Genomic DNA, 14,996 nt, shown 5'->3' with positions numbered 1-14,996 from the left:
TCTAGTTTAGTGTTTTAAACTTTATTTTACGTTTTTGAGTCAGTTTCCAAGAAATTTGCAATCCCTCCTAATCCCCGGTCCAGAACGATCCCTACTTGCACTTATACTACAAATCGTCAAAAAGAGGGTTTAATTTGTGTGCGCATAAATCACGCATCAGAAGCGCAAATGTTGCCAGTCATGTCTTGCCTCAGGCAAGAAGATGTCCTTTTGGTGATCAAAACGATAAACCAAAGCGACCCAGAGTGCTTGTGGATCCTCCTCAGCAAGGTACTCGGTTTATAGTGCATCATAAATGTGTCTTCGGATGAAGATCATGGTATTGACTTTCTTAACTTCGCTAACCAGGTTGTCCATCTCATCTTCAATTACGGGACACAAATTCTTTGTGGTGAGATAGAGCTTCACATCTTGGACCCACATGAGGTAGTTTCTTTGAGAGACTTCCAAAGTAGTGAAGTCGTGGTGCAAAAAATCACGGCAGAGGCCGTGGGTTCAACGGCAACCCATTAATTTGAACTGATAGTGAAAAACTCTCAATGTTGTAAAACCCTAAAAATTTTTTATTTTAATTTCAAAGAAAAAAAATATTGAATTTCAAGTAAGGACTCATCAGTGACGACTTCAGGTCGTCGGGGAAGTAAGCGGAGGTGGTTGGGCATGGTTGCAGGCCATGCTACTCGACGGTTCAAGGGAGGCGACGCTATCTGGGCATCAAGTTTAGGGTTTAGGCCTATAGCCGTGACTCCAGGTTTGGATTCTCAGCTCAGGGGAAAAAAAGGAGCCCATCAACATAGATGGGTTTTCAACGAAACCCTAAAAAATTCTTTATAATTTTTTTCAATTCCAGATTAACTCAATGCATATTCATATAAATAATTTAATGCATGGACATATATCTGATGCAATTAATGGCAATATCAAATTCACATAATTCAATAATTATAAATAGAATGCATACACAATTTATGTAGAATCTAAATTTGAAAAAACGTAAAGTTGGGTCATGCATTATGGTGAATGTTCATGCTATCAAGGCTGCAAAAATATCTAGATAAAAACTATTGTTTTGAAAGAACTTCATTGCTGATGATATTGGTGAACTGGTATGATGCAGAAAACTTCCACGTTAGATTCCTAAGCGTAGTGGTAGGAGCGTGTTGATAATGTGTTGTGGCCTATATTTAACTGACAAGGAAAGGGGGGCCAGCGGCACAGAGAAAATAGAGAGAGAGAGAGATGTGTTTGTAGGGTTGTGTAGAGGATGTGTTATTTCCCCTACGCATGCCTTTATTTATAGTAATAGGGAAGAGAAGAAATCCTTCTCCTCCAAGGAATACAAGTCTTAATAGGGAAGAATAACTAGAAACAAATCTAATCTAAGATATATACAATCACACTTAAATAAGATGTTTATAACATACATATACATATACATATACATATATATATATATATATATATATATCTCTCTCTCTCTCTCTGTGTATGTATCATCTATTATTTAGATAATAGATGATATATATTCAATTATCAGGACATATATCAATTACAAAGGGAGCATTGAGACTGTTCATCTCTTTCATGATCTCAGTACTAGATGAATCGTTTATATGGATCCTCTGTCTCTTTTAGCATTGTCTTGCAACATCTTTAATTATTCTTTTGCATTTTCAGATGTTTGTTTGCAAGTTGTTCATGTGTTCATGTGTTCATGTTCTTCATCTATATATTATGAATCATATATTTGCTCCTATCATTAATGAAATATGGTGTTCCCCTTAAAATAGATAGAATGATATTCAACTTCGGATGCATACAAAAAAGCAATCCGATTAAATAAATGTGATTAAACATAAGCCTATGCCCCTGATAGAAAACAAACATTATGAATCCTGATGAAATATGGTGCTCCCGTTAAAATAGATAGAATGAAATTCAATTTCGGGTGCATACAAAAAAGCAGTCTGATTAAATAAACGTGATTACACATAAACCTAGCCCCTGATAGAATACAAACATTAGTTGGGCAAAAAGGGTCAACATTTTAGGTTTTTTGAAGAGGATTTTTACCCAACGAATAGAGTTCAACAGGCAAAGCTTTAGGCATCGAGTATACTTTTCGCGCCAAATATATACGGAGAAAGGTCAGAGACATGATTGGCATATTTAATTCCTTCGCTAATTTTCATAGTTTGCAAAATTAATTTCAACAATCCAACTATCAAACTTGTTTGTATATACTCCAAGATCGCAACACCAAAAATCACCAAAAACAAACTTTTAGAGATTAGGTAACGGGACAAAATCCTTCAACGGTTACAAACAAAAAAAAATCATGATTTAATGGTTCTTTTAGCTCTGATTTTGATGATCTTTTACAATTACACTCCTCGACCCTAGAAGAATACAATGAACGAACCCGATCATCAATATAAAATACTTACAATAGTGGATACCACAAAAACTTATGCTCTACTTAGTGGAAGTAAATAGAACAAACTCTAATTGTTTGTTGAATCTATTGTTGATAGGATAAACACTCTACGAAACTAGTTTTAACAATCCAAATGTCAAACTTGTTTGTATATACTCCGATATCGCATAACCAAAAATTCAAAAAGCAAACGTTCAAAGAGATTAGGTAACGAGACAAAATCTTCCGACAGTTACAAAACAAAAATCATGACTTAATGGTTATTTTAGCTTTGGTTTTGATATTTTTTTTTACAAATGCACTCCTTGACCTTAGATAAATACAATAAACGAACCCGATCATCAATTTAAACTATAGTGGACACCACAAAAGCTTCCATTCTACTTAATGAAAATATAGAATAAACTCTTAATTGTTTGTTGAATCTATTGTTCTGATTGGATGAACATTCTATAAAACTAATTTCAATGATCCTCCTGTCAAAATTATTTGTATATACTTCAAGATCGGATAAACCAAAAAACACCAAAAATAAACTTTTAAGGATTAGGTAACGGGATGGAATCCTTCAACGGTTACAAATGAAAAATCACGATTTAACGGTTATTTTAGCAATACTTTTGATCATCAATTTAAAATATTTACACTAGTGGATATCACAAAATCTTTCATTCTATTCAACGGAAGTATAAAATAAATTCTAAGTGTTTGTTGAATCAATTGTTTTGACGGGATACATATTCTACGAAACTAGTTTCAACGATTCAACCTTGAAACTTATATATATATATATATATATATATATATATATATATATATATTCTAAGACTGTATACGCCAAAAATCACCAAAATAAACTTTCAGGGATTAGGTAACATGCTTTTTATTTTATTTTATTTGTAGGCTTCTATGTTGCTGAATAAGGACGAGTACGTAGCCAACCTTTCCCAGCAGACACTGGACATGGTAATGTAGGAGATGACATCTAATCTAGAGGTGTTTTTACAGTTGCTGATGGGCGTGGTTGGCGGACAGAAAGGCAAAGAATTCGGCATCCTAGGAGTGGGTCAGGTTTAGGACCTTGGGGAAACTTATTATTAATCTAGCTCTCATCCTCCAAGCAAGACGTCTTCCAAACTACAAATAGTTGGAGACGGAGCTAGTGAGCCATCAAGAAGAAGCTCCACACGAGCAAGAAACCGTGCGTTGACGAGAGGAGGGCCTTTGGTACATTGTTAGGATAGCGCAAGCAATGTCAGCTTCTAGCATTCGCATTTCCAATCCTCCAAGCGACCTTTAGGAGCCATTCCACTAGTCACAACAGTAACTCCAGTAGTTGTACTTAGTTTTTTTTGTTACATACAATTGTACAAATATTTTTTTTTATGTAATTAAATTAATTTCTTTAATGTTGTGATTTATTTTAGCCTTTTAGACAAATATAATTAGAATTAATACATTATTTAAATCAAATATTTTTTTAAATTTTGAATTAAAAAAATATATTTAAAAGCTTTGCCCAACGAATATATTTGTCGAGTAGACTTTTATTGTATTTTTTTCCTTTTAAATAATTGCTTGACTAATATGCGTCAAGCTAAATTTTTATTATTACTTTGTTTCCAGAAACTCAACAAAATTTTTGTCGTCAAACAAGCTATATTTGTCGGGTCAGGTCGGTCAATGCTCTTTTACCCGATGACTTTATTTAGTTTGGTCAAAAGTGTTCGCCAAATGAATGCTGATATTTTTTCAGGTAGACATTTGGGCAACGGGTTTTGCGTGACAAACTTTGACCCACAAAATTTTCACGAGCAAAATTATAGGTGACGAAACAGTATATGGCCCGACAAATCCTGGTGTTTTTTGTAGTGCAATGAATTTCTTCATATCTATAGGTCACGCCAAATTTGAAAATCTAAAGGAGAAAACAAATGCATTTATGTGACAAAGACCTCATAACACCCCAAGTCTATTAACAAAGACAATGATACCAATATAATTAAATCTGGCTTCATTTCATCTTATGTGACAAATTTCTTGATCTTGAGGAAAATTTGCACGACCAACAATTAACCTAAACTCCCACACATATACCACAAGAATATTGAGTGTAATTAACACTTTTGGAAAGGTGTTAATTATGCATAGTCTTCTACCTGCACGCACATGATGAATTATTTATTGTTGATGTATGTGAATCCAATTGTGCATTCACTACAACAAAAAAGATGTTTTAGAAAGAAAAAAAAATTTCTCGCTCAAAGTTTCCATTTTGTTAAACTTTAAAACTTTTACTCGGTATAGTGAGTAAAGATAGATTACCACGCTAAGAGTCCATCTACAGTGAGGAAATGTTTTTTTTGCAAAATATTTGAATTTCTCGCTAGAGCAAGGACAAGTTTTGTAATCAAAATTGGGTTTGTTTTTGCAAAGAACAAATAATATCCTTGTAAAAAGTATTGTATAGCGAGAAAACTAAGTTTCCTTGCTAGAGATTTCCTCACTAAAAGACCATTTTGTTATAGGGATTTCATGTATAGGCTGTTCAGTTGAGAGTCCTCACAACTAAAGCTTTTATGAAACAGTATGAATGTAATTTATTGAGGTTAATTAGTACACTGATGGCGATAGAATGAATGGATAATACCGAGATACTCACTAGTGAGTATTGATGTACTCACTTTCTGACTTGATTCAATAAAAAAAATGTCACATGTTTCTTTTTTTAAAAGGCCAAGAAAAATTAAATAACATGTCCATTATTTTTCAAAACAATAAAATAATTCAAAATATCATTGGACAAAATTAAAAGGTGAGTACCCAAGTATTATCCGAAATGAATTGGTGTCTAATGCCCAATTGATGAAACCTTGTTTGACAAAATTGTTATTTGCTTCATATATTGTTGTCCCTACTACATCACAACTAGTATGCACTTCCAGAAGTTCAAATTAGGGTACTTGACTTGCATTCCAAACATATGGCTGCATTGAGTCAACATTGATTGCCCATAATTTTCTATGGAGTTTTTACATATTCAAACGGAAAAGGCAAGATCAAAATGTTCAATTATAACAAAGTCCAAATACACAGTCCTCGTATCTATTAACTATTTTATGTACACAGCCAATGACCATGTTGATTGTGAATCTACAAAATTAGATAAATATTTTTGGTTATACGATATGAAATGATTAGAGGGTAAGCTAGCCCTGCCACAATTAAGGTGAGATGGTCAGCAGATTAATTGAAATTTTTACCATCAGAATGGCTAACTGGAATGGAAGAGAATGTGAAGTGTTCACTTTATCAGGATTATTGAATTCAAAGGCCATGGCAGTCACTGTTGGTTGAGACCCAAGTATCAGTTTTGGACTGAAAAAGATAGAAAGGAATAAGCTTAATCAATTACTGAACGGAATTCCAATTTCCATGCTCTGGTTTCACAGAAAGTGTAAAATTAGCTCCAGTGGGATAGAAATAATTGAGCTCGTGGATTAAATGGCTATTTTTATTTTATTTTATTCAATTAGCAGATGGTTCTTCTCTTGACTAAAATACAAACATTCCATGTAGAAAAGTAATGGTTCCCACGTCACAATGAATAGAACCAATTAAAAAAAAAAAGAAAAAGGAAATGGCATAAATCCCATCCATCCACCTTCAGGCAGCCTCGCCTATAAATACCATACCTCCTCTTCAGCTATTCACACCTCAAAACCTCCCAATACATCATATTTCTTCCCCAGTCTTTCTCTTTATCAATTAGTTATTTCACACTTCCCAAACGCATCTCAGAATCATGGGTGTATTCACATACGAATCTGAGTTCACCTCCGCCATTCCTCCTGCTAGGTTGTTCAATGCCTTTGTTCTTGATGCTGACAACCTCATCCCCAAGATTGCACCACAAGCAGTGAAGAGCACTGAGATCCTTGAAGGAGATGGCGGAGTTGGAACCATTAAGAAGATCAACTTCGGTGAAGGTAGCACATACAGCTATGTGAAGCACAGAATTGATGGGGTTGACAAGGACAACTTTGTCTACAAGTATAGTGTGATTGAAGGAGATGCTATCTCTGAGACGATTGAGAAGATCTCTTATGAGACTAAGTTGGTTGCTTCCAGCAGCGGTTCTGTCATCAAGAGCACTAGCCACTACCACACCAAAGGTGACATTGAGATCAAGGAAGAGCATGTTAAGGCTGGTAAAGAGAAGGCCTCCCACCTCTTCAAGTTGATTGAGAACTACCTCTTGGAGCACCAAGATGCCTACAACTAAATTAATGTTGTCTACTGCCAGAAGAAGTATTATTAAGTAGTTGTGTCCTCTTTTGGCATCAAACAATGTATCGGTGTGGTTTTCATTCCCTTTTTCTTTAAGTTTTGAAACAGTGTTTTGGCTTGTAATTGGAGCTTTTGATTGGAGTGAATATTGTGTTTCCCTTCATTTACAAATAAATAAGAAGAAATCATATTTGATGATATATTTTAAAATTTCTTTTTCAATTTTCATTTTTCTAACTTGACTTCTATTATTTCATGTGACATGTCATGTCAATCACACCAAAAGATCACATGATAACTAATTGGCTTTTTAGCCAAAATGGTTCTGAGATTTGCATAACACGTCACTTTGGTCCATGAGATTGAAAATCAATAGAAATGGTCCTTGAGATTGTCCACCATCCATTATTTTGGTCATTCCGTTAAAAACTCCGTTAAGTGTCCTGGAGATCTTGGCCGAAAGTTTGGACAATTTTCAAAGCTTCATAACTCAATCGTTTCTTAACCAAATTCAACCCATAATATATCAAAATGAAGATAGGAAAGTGTAGAACAAGATTATACCATTTGGAAGCCTAATGGCTGTTGGAGATGGCCGAAAAATAGCCTGAAGGGTGACTGGTCCGCGGGAAAACTGGAAAACTCACCGGAAACTGAGTAAAATTTAAACGTTCATAACTTCTTCAATACTCAACGAAATCAAGTGATTCGAAAACAAAAATCATACTTCTCGATGAGACAAAAAGCCTGGTACCTTTTTTAAAGGTTAACTAGCTGTGGTTTGGCCCAAAAACAGTTTGAAAGTGGCTATCTTGGTTGTCGAGTTAGCCATTTTCGACTAGTTTGCCGACCAAAACACGGCAAGTTAGCCTTCGAAAAAGGTACCATTATCTTCCTCTCTTTGAGGAGTATGATTTTCATTTTTAATCAATCAATTTCGTTGAGTATTGAAGAAGTTATGAACGTTTAAAGTTTACCCAGTTTCAGGCGAGTTTTCCAGTTTTTCCGCGGACCAGTCACATTTCAGGCTATTTTTCGGCCATCTTCGGAAACCATTGGGCTTCCAAATAGGTGGAATCTCGTTCTACACTTTCCTATCTTCATTGTGATATATTATGAGTTGAATTTGATTATGAAACGATTGAGTTACGAAACTTTGAAAATTGCCCAAACTTCTGGCCAAGAGATTCAGGACACTTATAAAAGTTTTTAATGGAATGACTAAAATAATGGATAGTGCACAATCTTAGGGACCATTTCTATTGATTTTCAATCTTAGGGACCAAAGTGATGTGTTATGCAAATCTTAGAGACCATTGTGGATAAAAAGCCTAACTAATTTAAGAAAACAAATTAATCTTATCTACCACCTAATATGCGATCAATTTAAAGAAAAACCGATGAAAATGATTTGAAAATTTTGAATTTTAACGATAAGGACAAAATAAATGGTAAAGTGAATAGTATTAGGATTGACTTTTTAATGTAAAAATATGATTTTTTTGTTAAACTGAACAGCACCGGAAATTTTTCGTTAAAGTTCCCTCAATTTAAAGTATCATATTTTCTAACTACACGAGTTGACCACACATATTTAACATTTACAGTTATCATGGTATGACAAATGAATATACATATGCCATAGTCTTTTTGCATGAGTTCACCCAACCCTTTATATTTGAATAAGAATCCTTGCTCTCGGCTACCTTTATATTTGTAGACTAATAAATGTATCGGTCTGGTCTCATTGAGTTTCAAAAATAATATATTATCATATATATTTGAATAAGAATCCTTGCTCTCAGCTACCTATATACTCTATTAATTTAATAGACTCTGTTTGAATTGTCCTTGGTAAAGTTCTGCCAAACATACTACAATGGAGTTCCAACAAGGCAATTACTTTAAGGCCTCATTCGAATGATAACTAACAAATTAAGGTTCAATGAAGGTAGAGAATAATGATTTTATTTATTTATTTATTATTACTTTTTTTTTAAGGGGATAAGGAGGTTAGAAATGGAAAAAAACTTCTCCTTTCTATACCATTTTGAGGAGGATTAAAATAGATGAGTTTTCTTCTAAGTAATTCATCTTCTACTTCAAGTTTGCTACAAAATTTTCATTTATTCCTTCAAAATACCTTGACAATAGTGGTTTATCCATTGCAACCCAATCCCTTATACTGCACAAGACTTAAGTGATAATTCTTTTACCTTCAACATATATATTAGTAATCGCAACATTGTAAAAGCTTCACACACGTAATTAGCTGTTGATATATATATATATTTTATTTTTTTTTTATAGTGGAAAATGATTAGGCGAGATTTACTCTTCAACAATAGGCACATGCATTGCATAAAGGAATGGCAATAGAATAGGAAATTTAGTTTACAAATCAAAGGATGAAAAAAAAAATTATTGAAAAATAAAGATTATTCCATAGACCTACAAGAAAGAAAAACACTCCAAATTGACAAGCATGCTACGTAACGAAAACATTAGTCTTGCTAAGACTTGATACCTCCAAGGTGACAACAGATGTACTTATAAAGACTTAATATACTAAAAAATAATAAAGCAATCTTAAACCTTTATTAAAGATGGGAAAGTAATCATAATTCTTATCCGACTAGAAAACCATAATACACACCATATCAAAAACACCCTAACATAAAAACGAACCAAGTTGTTTAGATTTTCCAATAAATTTTACGGAGGTTAATTAGTTAATATTAGTACGTATCTTACAAATAGTATGCACTTCTAGAAGTTCAATTTTTTTTTCCGTCAAACTCCAGACGTTCAAATTAGGGCGACTTGACTTGCATTTCAGCATTAGCTAGTTGCAATTTATCAACATTGATTGGCCACCGTTTTCCTTTAGGCTTTCACCTCTCCAAATGGAAATGGCTCAAAATAATTTCAACTGTAACAAGTATGATTTATGCTGTTATCCCAATGCACAGTCCTCGTCCCTGTTAACCTATTTAAGCACACAGCCAAATGAAAAATGACTCAAAATTGTCAACAATACAGTAGTAGACGACGAAAATTGAATTATGAGAAGTCCCACATGCATGGTTCATGCATGTTCTCATACTATTGTTTATCATCAAATGGAATCTCATAGTACAAACCCATGTTATATATGGAAAATAATTGAGGTTATAGTCGACCTCGTGAGTAATTGGGTATTTTCTTTTTCAATATCCAGATGGTCCTTCCCTTCCTCTTTACTAAAATACAAAATTCCACGTAGAAAAAGTAATGGTTCCCACGTAAATGAATAGAACCAAGCAGGAACTTGCATAATAAAACCTTATGATCAACCTTCGGCCTCACCCTATAAATACATACCTCCTCCCTCACTTCTTCACAACTCAAAACCTCCCATTACATCATCTTCCTCTTCATCAATTTCTATTTTCTTACTTTCCAAACACTTCTCAGAATCATGGGTGTTTTCACATACGAATTCGAGTTCACCTCCGTCATCCCCCCTGCTAGGTTGTACAATGCTTTTGTTCTTGATGCTGACAACCTCATCCCCAAGATTGCACCACAGGCAGTGAAGAGCACTGAGATCCTTGAAGGAGATGGCGGAGTTGGAACCATTAAGAAGATCAACTTTGGTGAAGGTAGCACATACAGCTATGTGAAGCACAGAATTGATGGGGTTGACAAGGACAACTTTGTTTACAAGTACAGTGTGATCGAAGGAGATGCTATCACTGAGACAATTGAGAAGATCTCTTATGAGACCAAGTTGGTGGCTTCCGGCAGCGGTTCTGTTATCAAGAGCATAAGCCACTACCACACAAAAGGTGACGTTGAGATCAAGGAAGAGCATGTTAAGGCTGGCAAAGAGAAGGCTTCCCACCTCTTCAAGTTGATTGAGAACTACCTCTTGGAGAACCAAGACTCCTACAACTAAATTAATATTGCTTGTTGCAGCAAAAAGCATTAATAAGTAGTTGTGTGATCTTTTGGCATCATACAATGCATTGGTGTGGTTTTCATTCCCTTTTTCTTTAAGTTTTGAAACAATGTTTTGACTTATAATTGGAGCTTCTGAATAAAGAGTGAATATTGTATTTCTTTTCATTTACAAATAAATAAGAAGAAAATCACATTGTTGATATATTTGCAAGTTTCACCGTGGTTATGAATAATGTTCAATTTTCATATTTCTGACTTGACCTCTATTATTCTACATGACATGTCAAGTCAATCACACCAAAAGATCCCACAATAACTAATTTAAGAAAACAAATGAATCTTATTTACCACCTAATGCGCGTTCAGGTTAAAGCATAATATTTTCTAACTACACAAGTTGACATAACGCATACAACATTTTACAATTATGATTGGTGTGACAAATGAATACATGTATATATGTCATACGATCTTTCTGCATGTGTTGACCCAAACTACTAATGAATAATGTTAACGATTTTAGTTCTAACTACTTGAGTTGGCAGGACCTTGCATGCATTGGTTTCTGTGAATTCTTTGTCTCTTCCAACGTTGTCTTGCAACATAAGATTATTCTTTTGTATATATATTTTCAGATCTTCGTTAGTACCCCCTTTTGGGTCAAGTTCTTGATCTATGTAAATCTTGTATATATTTGCTCCTTCATGAATGAAATATGTCCTTCCCTTAAAAAAATTGTAAGGACATTTCCACCGGAGAGTGTTAAAAGTTCAAAAGCCAAAAAAATGATATAATTTGTCTAAAGATTTATCTCCAACCGATGACTAGGTTATAATTTTTTAGAGTCCACTATTATTTGGCCAAAGAGGCATTAGACTGGCCAAATTTAGTGTGGCTCTTAACCCATTTTTTGGGGTCCAGCTCCTCATTTGCAATAATTGATTTAAATTCAATGATTAAATTTGAAAACATTTAACGGTAGTTTAACTAAATTAATTAATAAATTTAAAGTACAAACTTAAAACTAATAAAGTATTGAGGGCCTATGTTTAGCCTATTCGGTTGGAGATGGTTTATGAATATGGTCTGACACTATTCATTTAAATATATATATATATATATTTTTTTTGCGGGGCTATACTTCTAGACGGAGCTATATTTAAACATTTCGGTTGACGATGACGTAAGTAGACCTAAATTAGTTGACCTCAAATGCATACAAGTGAGCACATCCACATTAATAGATATGACTACGCTCACAATAATGTCAATGAAGTTCTTCATATCTTTAGGTCTCGTCAAAATTAGAATTCTAAGAAAAAAAGAATGCATTTTTGTGACAAAAACAAAGTTGTAATACACCCAAATCTGTTGACAACAAAGAAAATGATATCAGCCTTCAATTTCTAACTACGAATCCTCCAGCAGCCATAGAGTTTGAAACATACCCATCAAAATTATTCTAACATACGGAGGAGGAGGGCACTGCCATATAATCAATATCTCTTTGATGCCTGCCTCAGATTGCTTAGCGAGATTAGTATTCTCTTTGAAATAATCTTTAGCCGTTGACAGGGCTCTAAGAACAGATCGGTATTGTATAGGTTTCTCATGCATTCCTATCGTTCCAGATTTGCCAGCAAATAGCCAGAGCTTTACTTAAACAGCTAATTTCATTTTTTCCTTCGTGTGGCAAGGTACTCAACCAATCATTTACTTTGAGGTTGTCGGCAATAGTAGCTAAATGAATTTCATTTGAACAGGTCCATACCTGCTTAGCATGCTGGCAATGAAGAAAAAGATGGTCGTGATCTTCCTCTTGGTTATGACACATCGGGCACTGGTTATTTACATTGGGTAAAAACTTGCTAAGACGTTTACTAGTTTGTAATCTACCCTTGACCAGAGTATAGGCAAATAACTTAATCTTAGGAGGCATAATTTGCTTCCAGATCCTATTAATAAGCATTTACGTTGGAGATGTGTTAATTCCTCTAATTGGAGCCAAGTCGCGGACTTCCTCGAGAAATTTCCATTGGGATTAGGGCCCCAAACAACAGTGTTTTAAATCAATTTGCAAATCAAACAATGTGTCACTAAGAGAAAATAGCACGTTAAACCAAATTTTCGAACCAAACGGAATTCAGAGGCTTTAAGGAACTCGTTCAAATGGAGACTAGCCACATAGCTCACTAAGGCAGGGTTCTCAAGTTTGCCATCCCACAATAGAGAGTTTTTAGCATGCCATATTGAATGAAGAAGCACCAAAAAGTAATTGAGCTGACCTGGAGAAATAGAGGTTGCACACTGAGAAAACCAGTCGCAGAAAGAGGTGAGAACTCCATGTTGGGAATCAAAATTCATGTTGACAGAGAGATAGACTGCATAGGTGAATGGACAAAAACTAAACACATGTAGCGCTGACTCTGAAGAGGAACTACAAAAAATGCAAGTGTTGTCCACCTCCACTCCTTTTGACATCACCTTAGAATGGGTATGGAGAATATTACAAGCTCTCCAAACACACATTTTAATCTTACCTGGAACATTGGCTTTCCGGATAGAATTCCACATCAAAGCCGCAGGGATACTTTGATTCGAAGTGGACGGTTGATCCCGCATGTCATAAGCAACTTTGTAGGCACTTTTGACCGAGAAAGCGCCTTTAGCATCATAGTGTCACATTAATTGATCTGGGGGAAGCATGCCGCTTAGAGGAATAGAGTGTATCATGGCCGCCTCACCAGGAGAAAACAAAGAATTAATCAAGTCGACATTCCATGATGCTGAGTCAATGTTAATCAATGCCGACACCCATTCTAGATCACATCCAACAGGAGGGGGAGAGAAAGGACGGAATGCCTCTCAAACAAGCATGGTTTAACCACGCGTAGGTTCGTTCTGACCATGGTAAACATAAGCTTATGTCAAATGTACACTAATTAGTAATTAGCACGACATTAAACAACATCCTGCCTACTAATTACACATGATTATGAACCAATATTCAAAGCTTAGAATAAGCCTCAAATGCACTTCTCCGCGCAACGTAGGTGTTGGACGCTTTAATGTTGCTGCTAGAGGTGCTCGTCGAAGAGTAGGAGGGTGTGCTAGATTAGCGAGGCATAGGACATAGGCACGCGCTTTTAAAAAAAGAACGCGCCTGCGAAAAAAGGAAATGAACGCGCCGACGGGTTCGTCTTTCTAGGCTTTGTCGGTGTCACTGCCGGTGTCATCCCAGCGTCCCAGCGCCGATTTGGGTATTGGGTCCTTGCGTTCCGCACCGAAGTGGGTATTGGCTCTTTGCGTTCTGCTGTCGTAGCAGTAACTTATTGCTGAAATTGGGGTTTTAAGCTCTGCAATTTGAGGGGCTCGTCTGCACCTGCAGACTTGGGCTCTCCTTTAGAGAAGACTTCCATTGTTGCCCACATCTACACACTTTTCAACAGGTTAATTTCTAATTTTTTTAATATTCTTTTGGAATGCATTTTGTTTTAGGTTGATTGGTTTTCATGGACAAGTCACCCACTGTCCTATGCCCATGGGGCTTCCTTGACTTTGCTACTTCCTCCAAATTGAATATTGCCACTGGTTCATTATCCGGACAATCCCCAAAAGCAAGGACCTTTGCTTCCATTGTCACAAATGGTGCATAAACTTCAGTTAATTTAAGTCAATTTCCTATTCCTACTGTTCGAGGCGATGCGACTTATGTCAAGATTAGTGAGAACCTTTATCAAGAACAATTACCGTCATGCAGAACAAACCTCATTGGTAGACTTTTGTTAAAAAGAGGAACGATGCCGATGAGGACTGAGTCTCTCAAGAGTGCCTTGGCTTCTTTATGGAAGCTTCAGAATTCTTGGAAACTAGTGCCTTTAGGCAAAGGATATTTTGATCTTCATTTTTCCACCGAAGAAGACATGAGAAGAGTGTGGGGTGGTGGAACCTGCACACTTCAATTTGTTCTTTTTAGGTTGTCCCAATGGCAACCGGACTTCAAGCCTGGTGACATCCTTCCCCAAACTCATGCACAGGTATGGATCAAAATATATGGGTTAAGTCAAGAGTATTGGCACCCTCGCATTCTTATGGAAATTGCTTGTGGGGTGGGTACCCCACTTCAGTTGGATCATGCTACACGTGAAAAGTTATATGGTTATTATGCTAGAATTCTGGTGGATGTGGATCTTTCTGCTAATTTGCCTTCATCTATTATGGTTGAGCGAGAACAACATGGTTTCTCTGTTGATATTATTTATGAGAATTTGCCTTCAACTTGTGGAAATTGTGGTGTAATTGGCCATTATACAAACAAATGTAG

General features: G+C 35.6%; 2 protein-coding genes across 2 annotated transcripts; both read left to right on the top strand.

Annotated features, from left to right (window-relative positions):
- The first annotated feature begins 6,153 nt into the window (after positions 1–6,153).
- Positions 6,154–6,925, top strand: LOC137717770 (major strawberry allergen Fra a 1-3-like). The gene has a single exon (XM_068457247.1). The coding sequence runs from the start codon at positions 6,243–6,245 to the stop codon at positions 6,720–6,722; it is 480 nt and encodes a 159-aa protein (XP_068313348.1). The 5' UTR covers positions 6,154–6,242; the 3' UTR covers positions 6,723–6,925.
- A 3,201-nt stretch (positions 6,926–10,126) lies between these two features.
- Positions 10,127–10,921, top strand: LOC137717902 (major strawberry allergen Fra a 1-3-like). Its single transcript, XM_068457407.1, has one exon. The coding sequence runs from the start codon at positions 10,188–10,190 to the stop codon at positions 10,665–10,667; it is 480 nt and encodes a 159-aa protein (XP_068313508.1). The 5' UTR covers positions 10,127–10,187; the 3' UTR covers positions 10,668–10,921.
- The last annotated feature ends 4,075 nt before the right edge of the window (positions 10,922–14,996 follow it).

The sequence above is a fragment of the Pyrus communis genome, chromosome 15, assembly GCF_963583255.1.
Source record: "Pyrus communis chromosome 15, drPyrComm1.1, whole genome shotgun sequence".
In the NCBI taxonomy this organism is placed as follows: domain Eukaryota; kingdom Viridiplantae; phylum Streptophyta; class Magnoliopsida; order Rosales; family Rosaceae; genus Pyrus; species Pyrus communis.
Note: the sequence above shows the minus strand (reverse complement) of the source record. Positions and strands in the feature narration are given on the sequence as shown.

Bases quoted from the DNA above. Each gene is read 5' to 3' on its own strand.
- LOC137717902 (XM_068457407.1), top strand. From the start codon at position 10,188: ATGGGTGTTTTCACATACGAATTCGAGTTCACCTCCGTCATCCCCCCT.
- LOC137717770 (XM_068457247.1), top strand. From the start codon at position 6,243: ATGGGTGTATTCACATACGAATCTGAGTTCACCTCCGCCATTCCTCCT.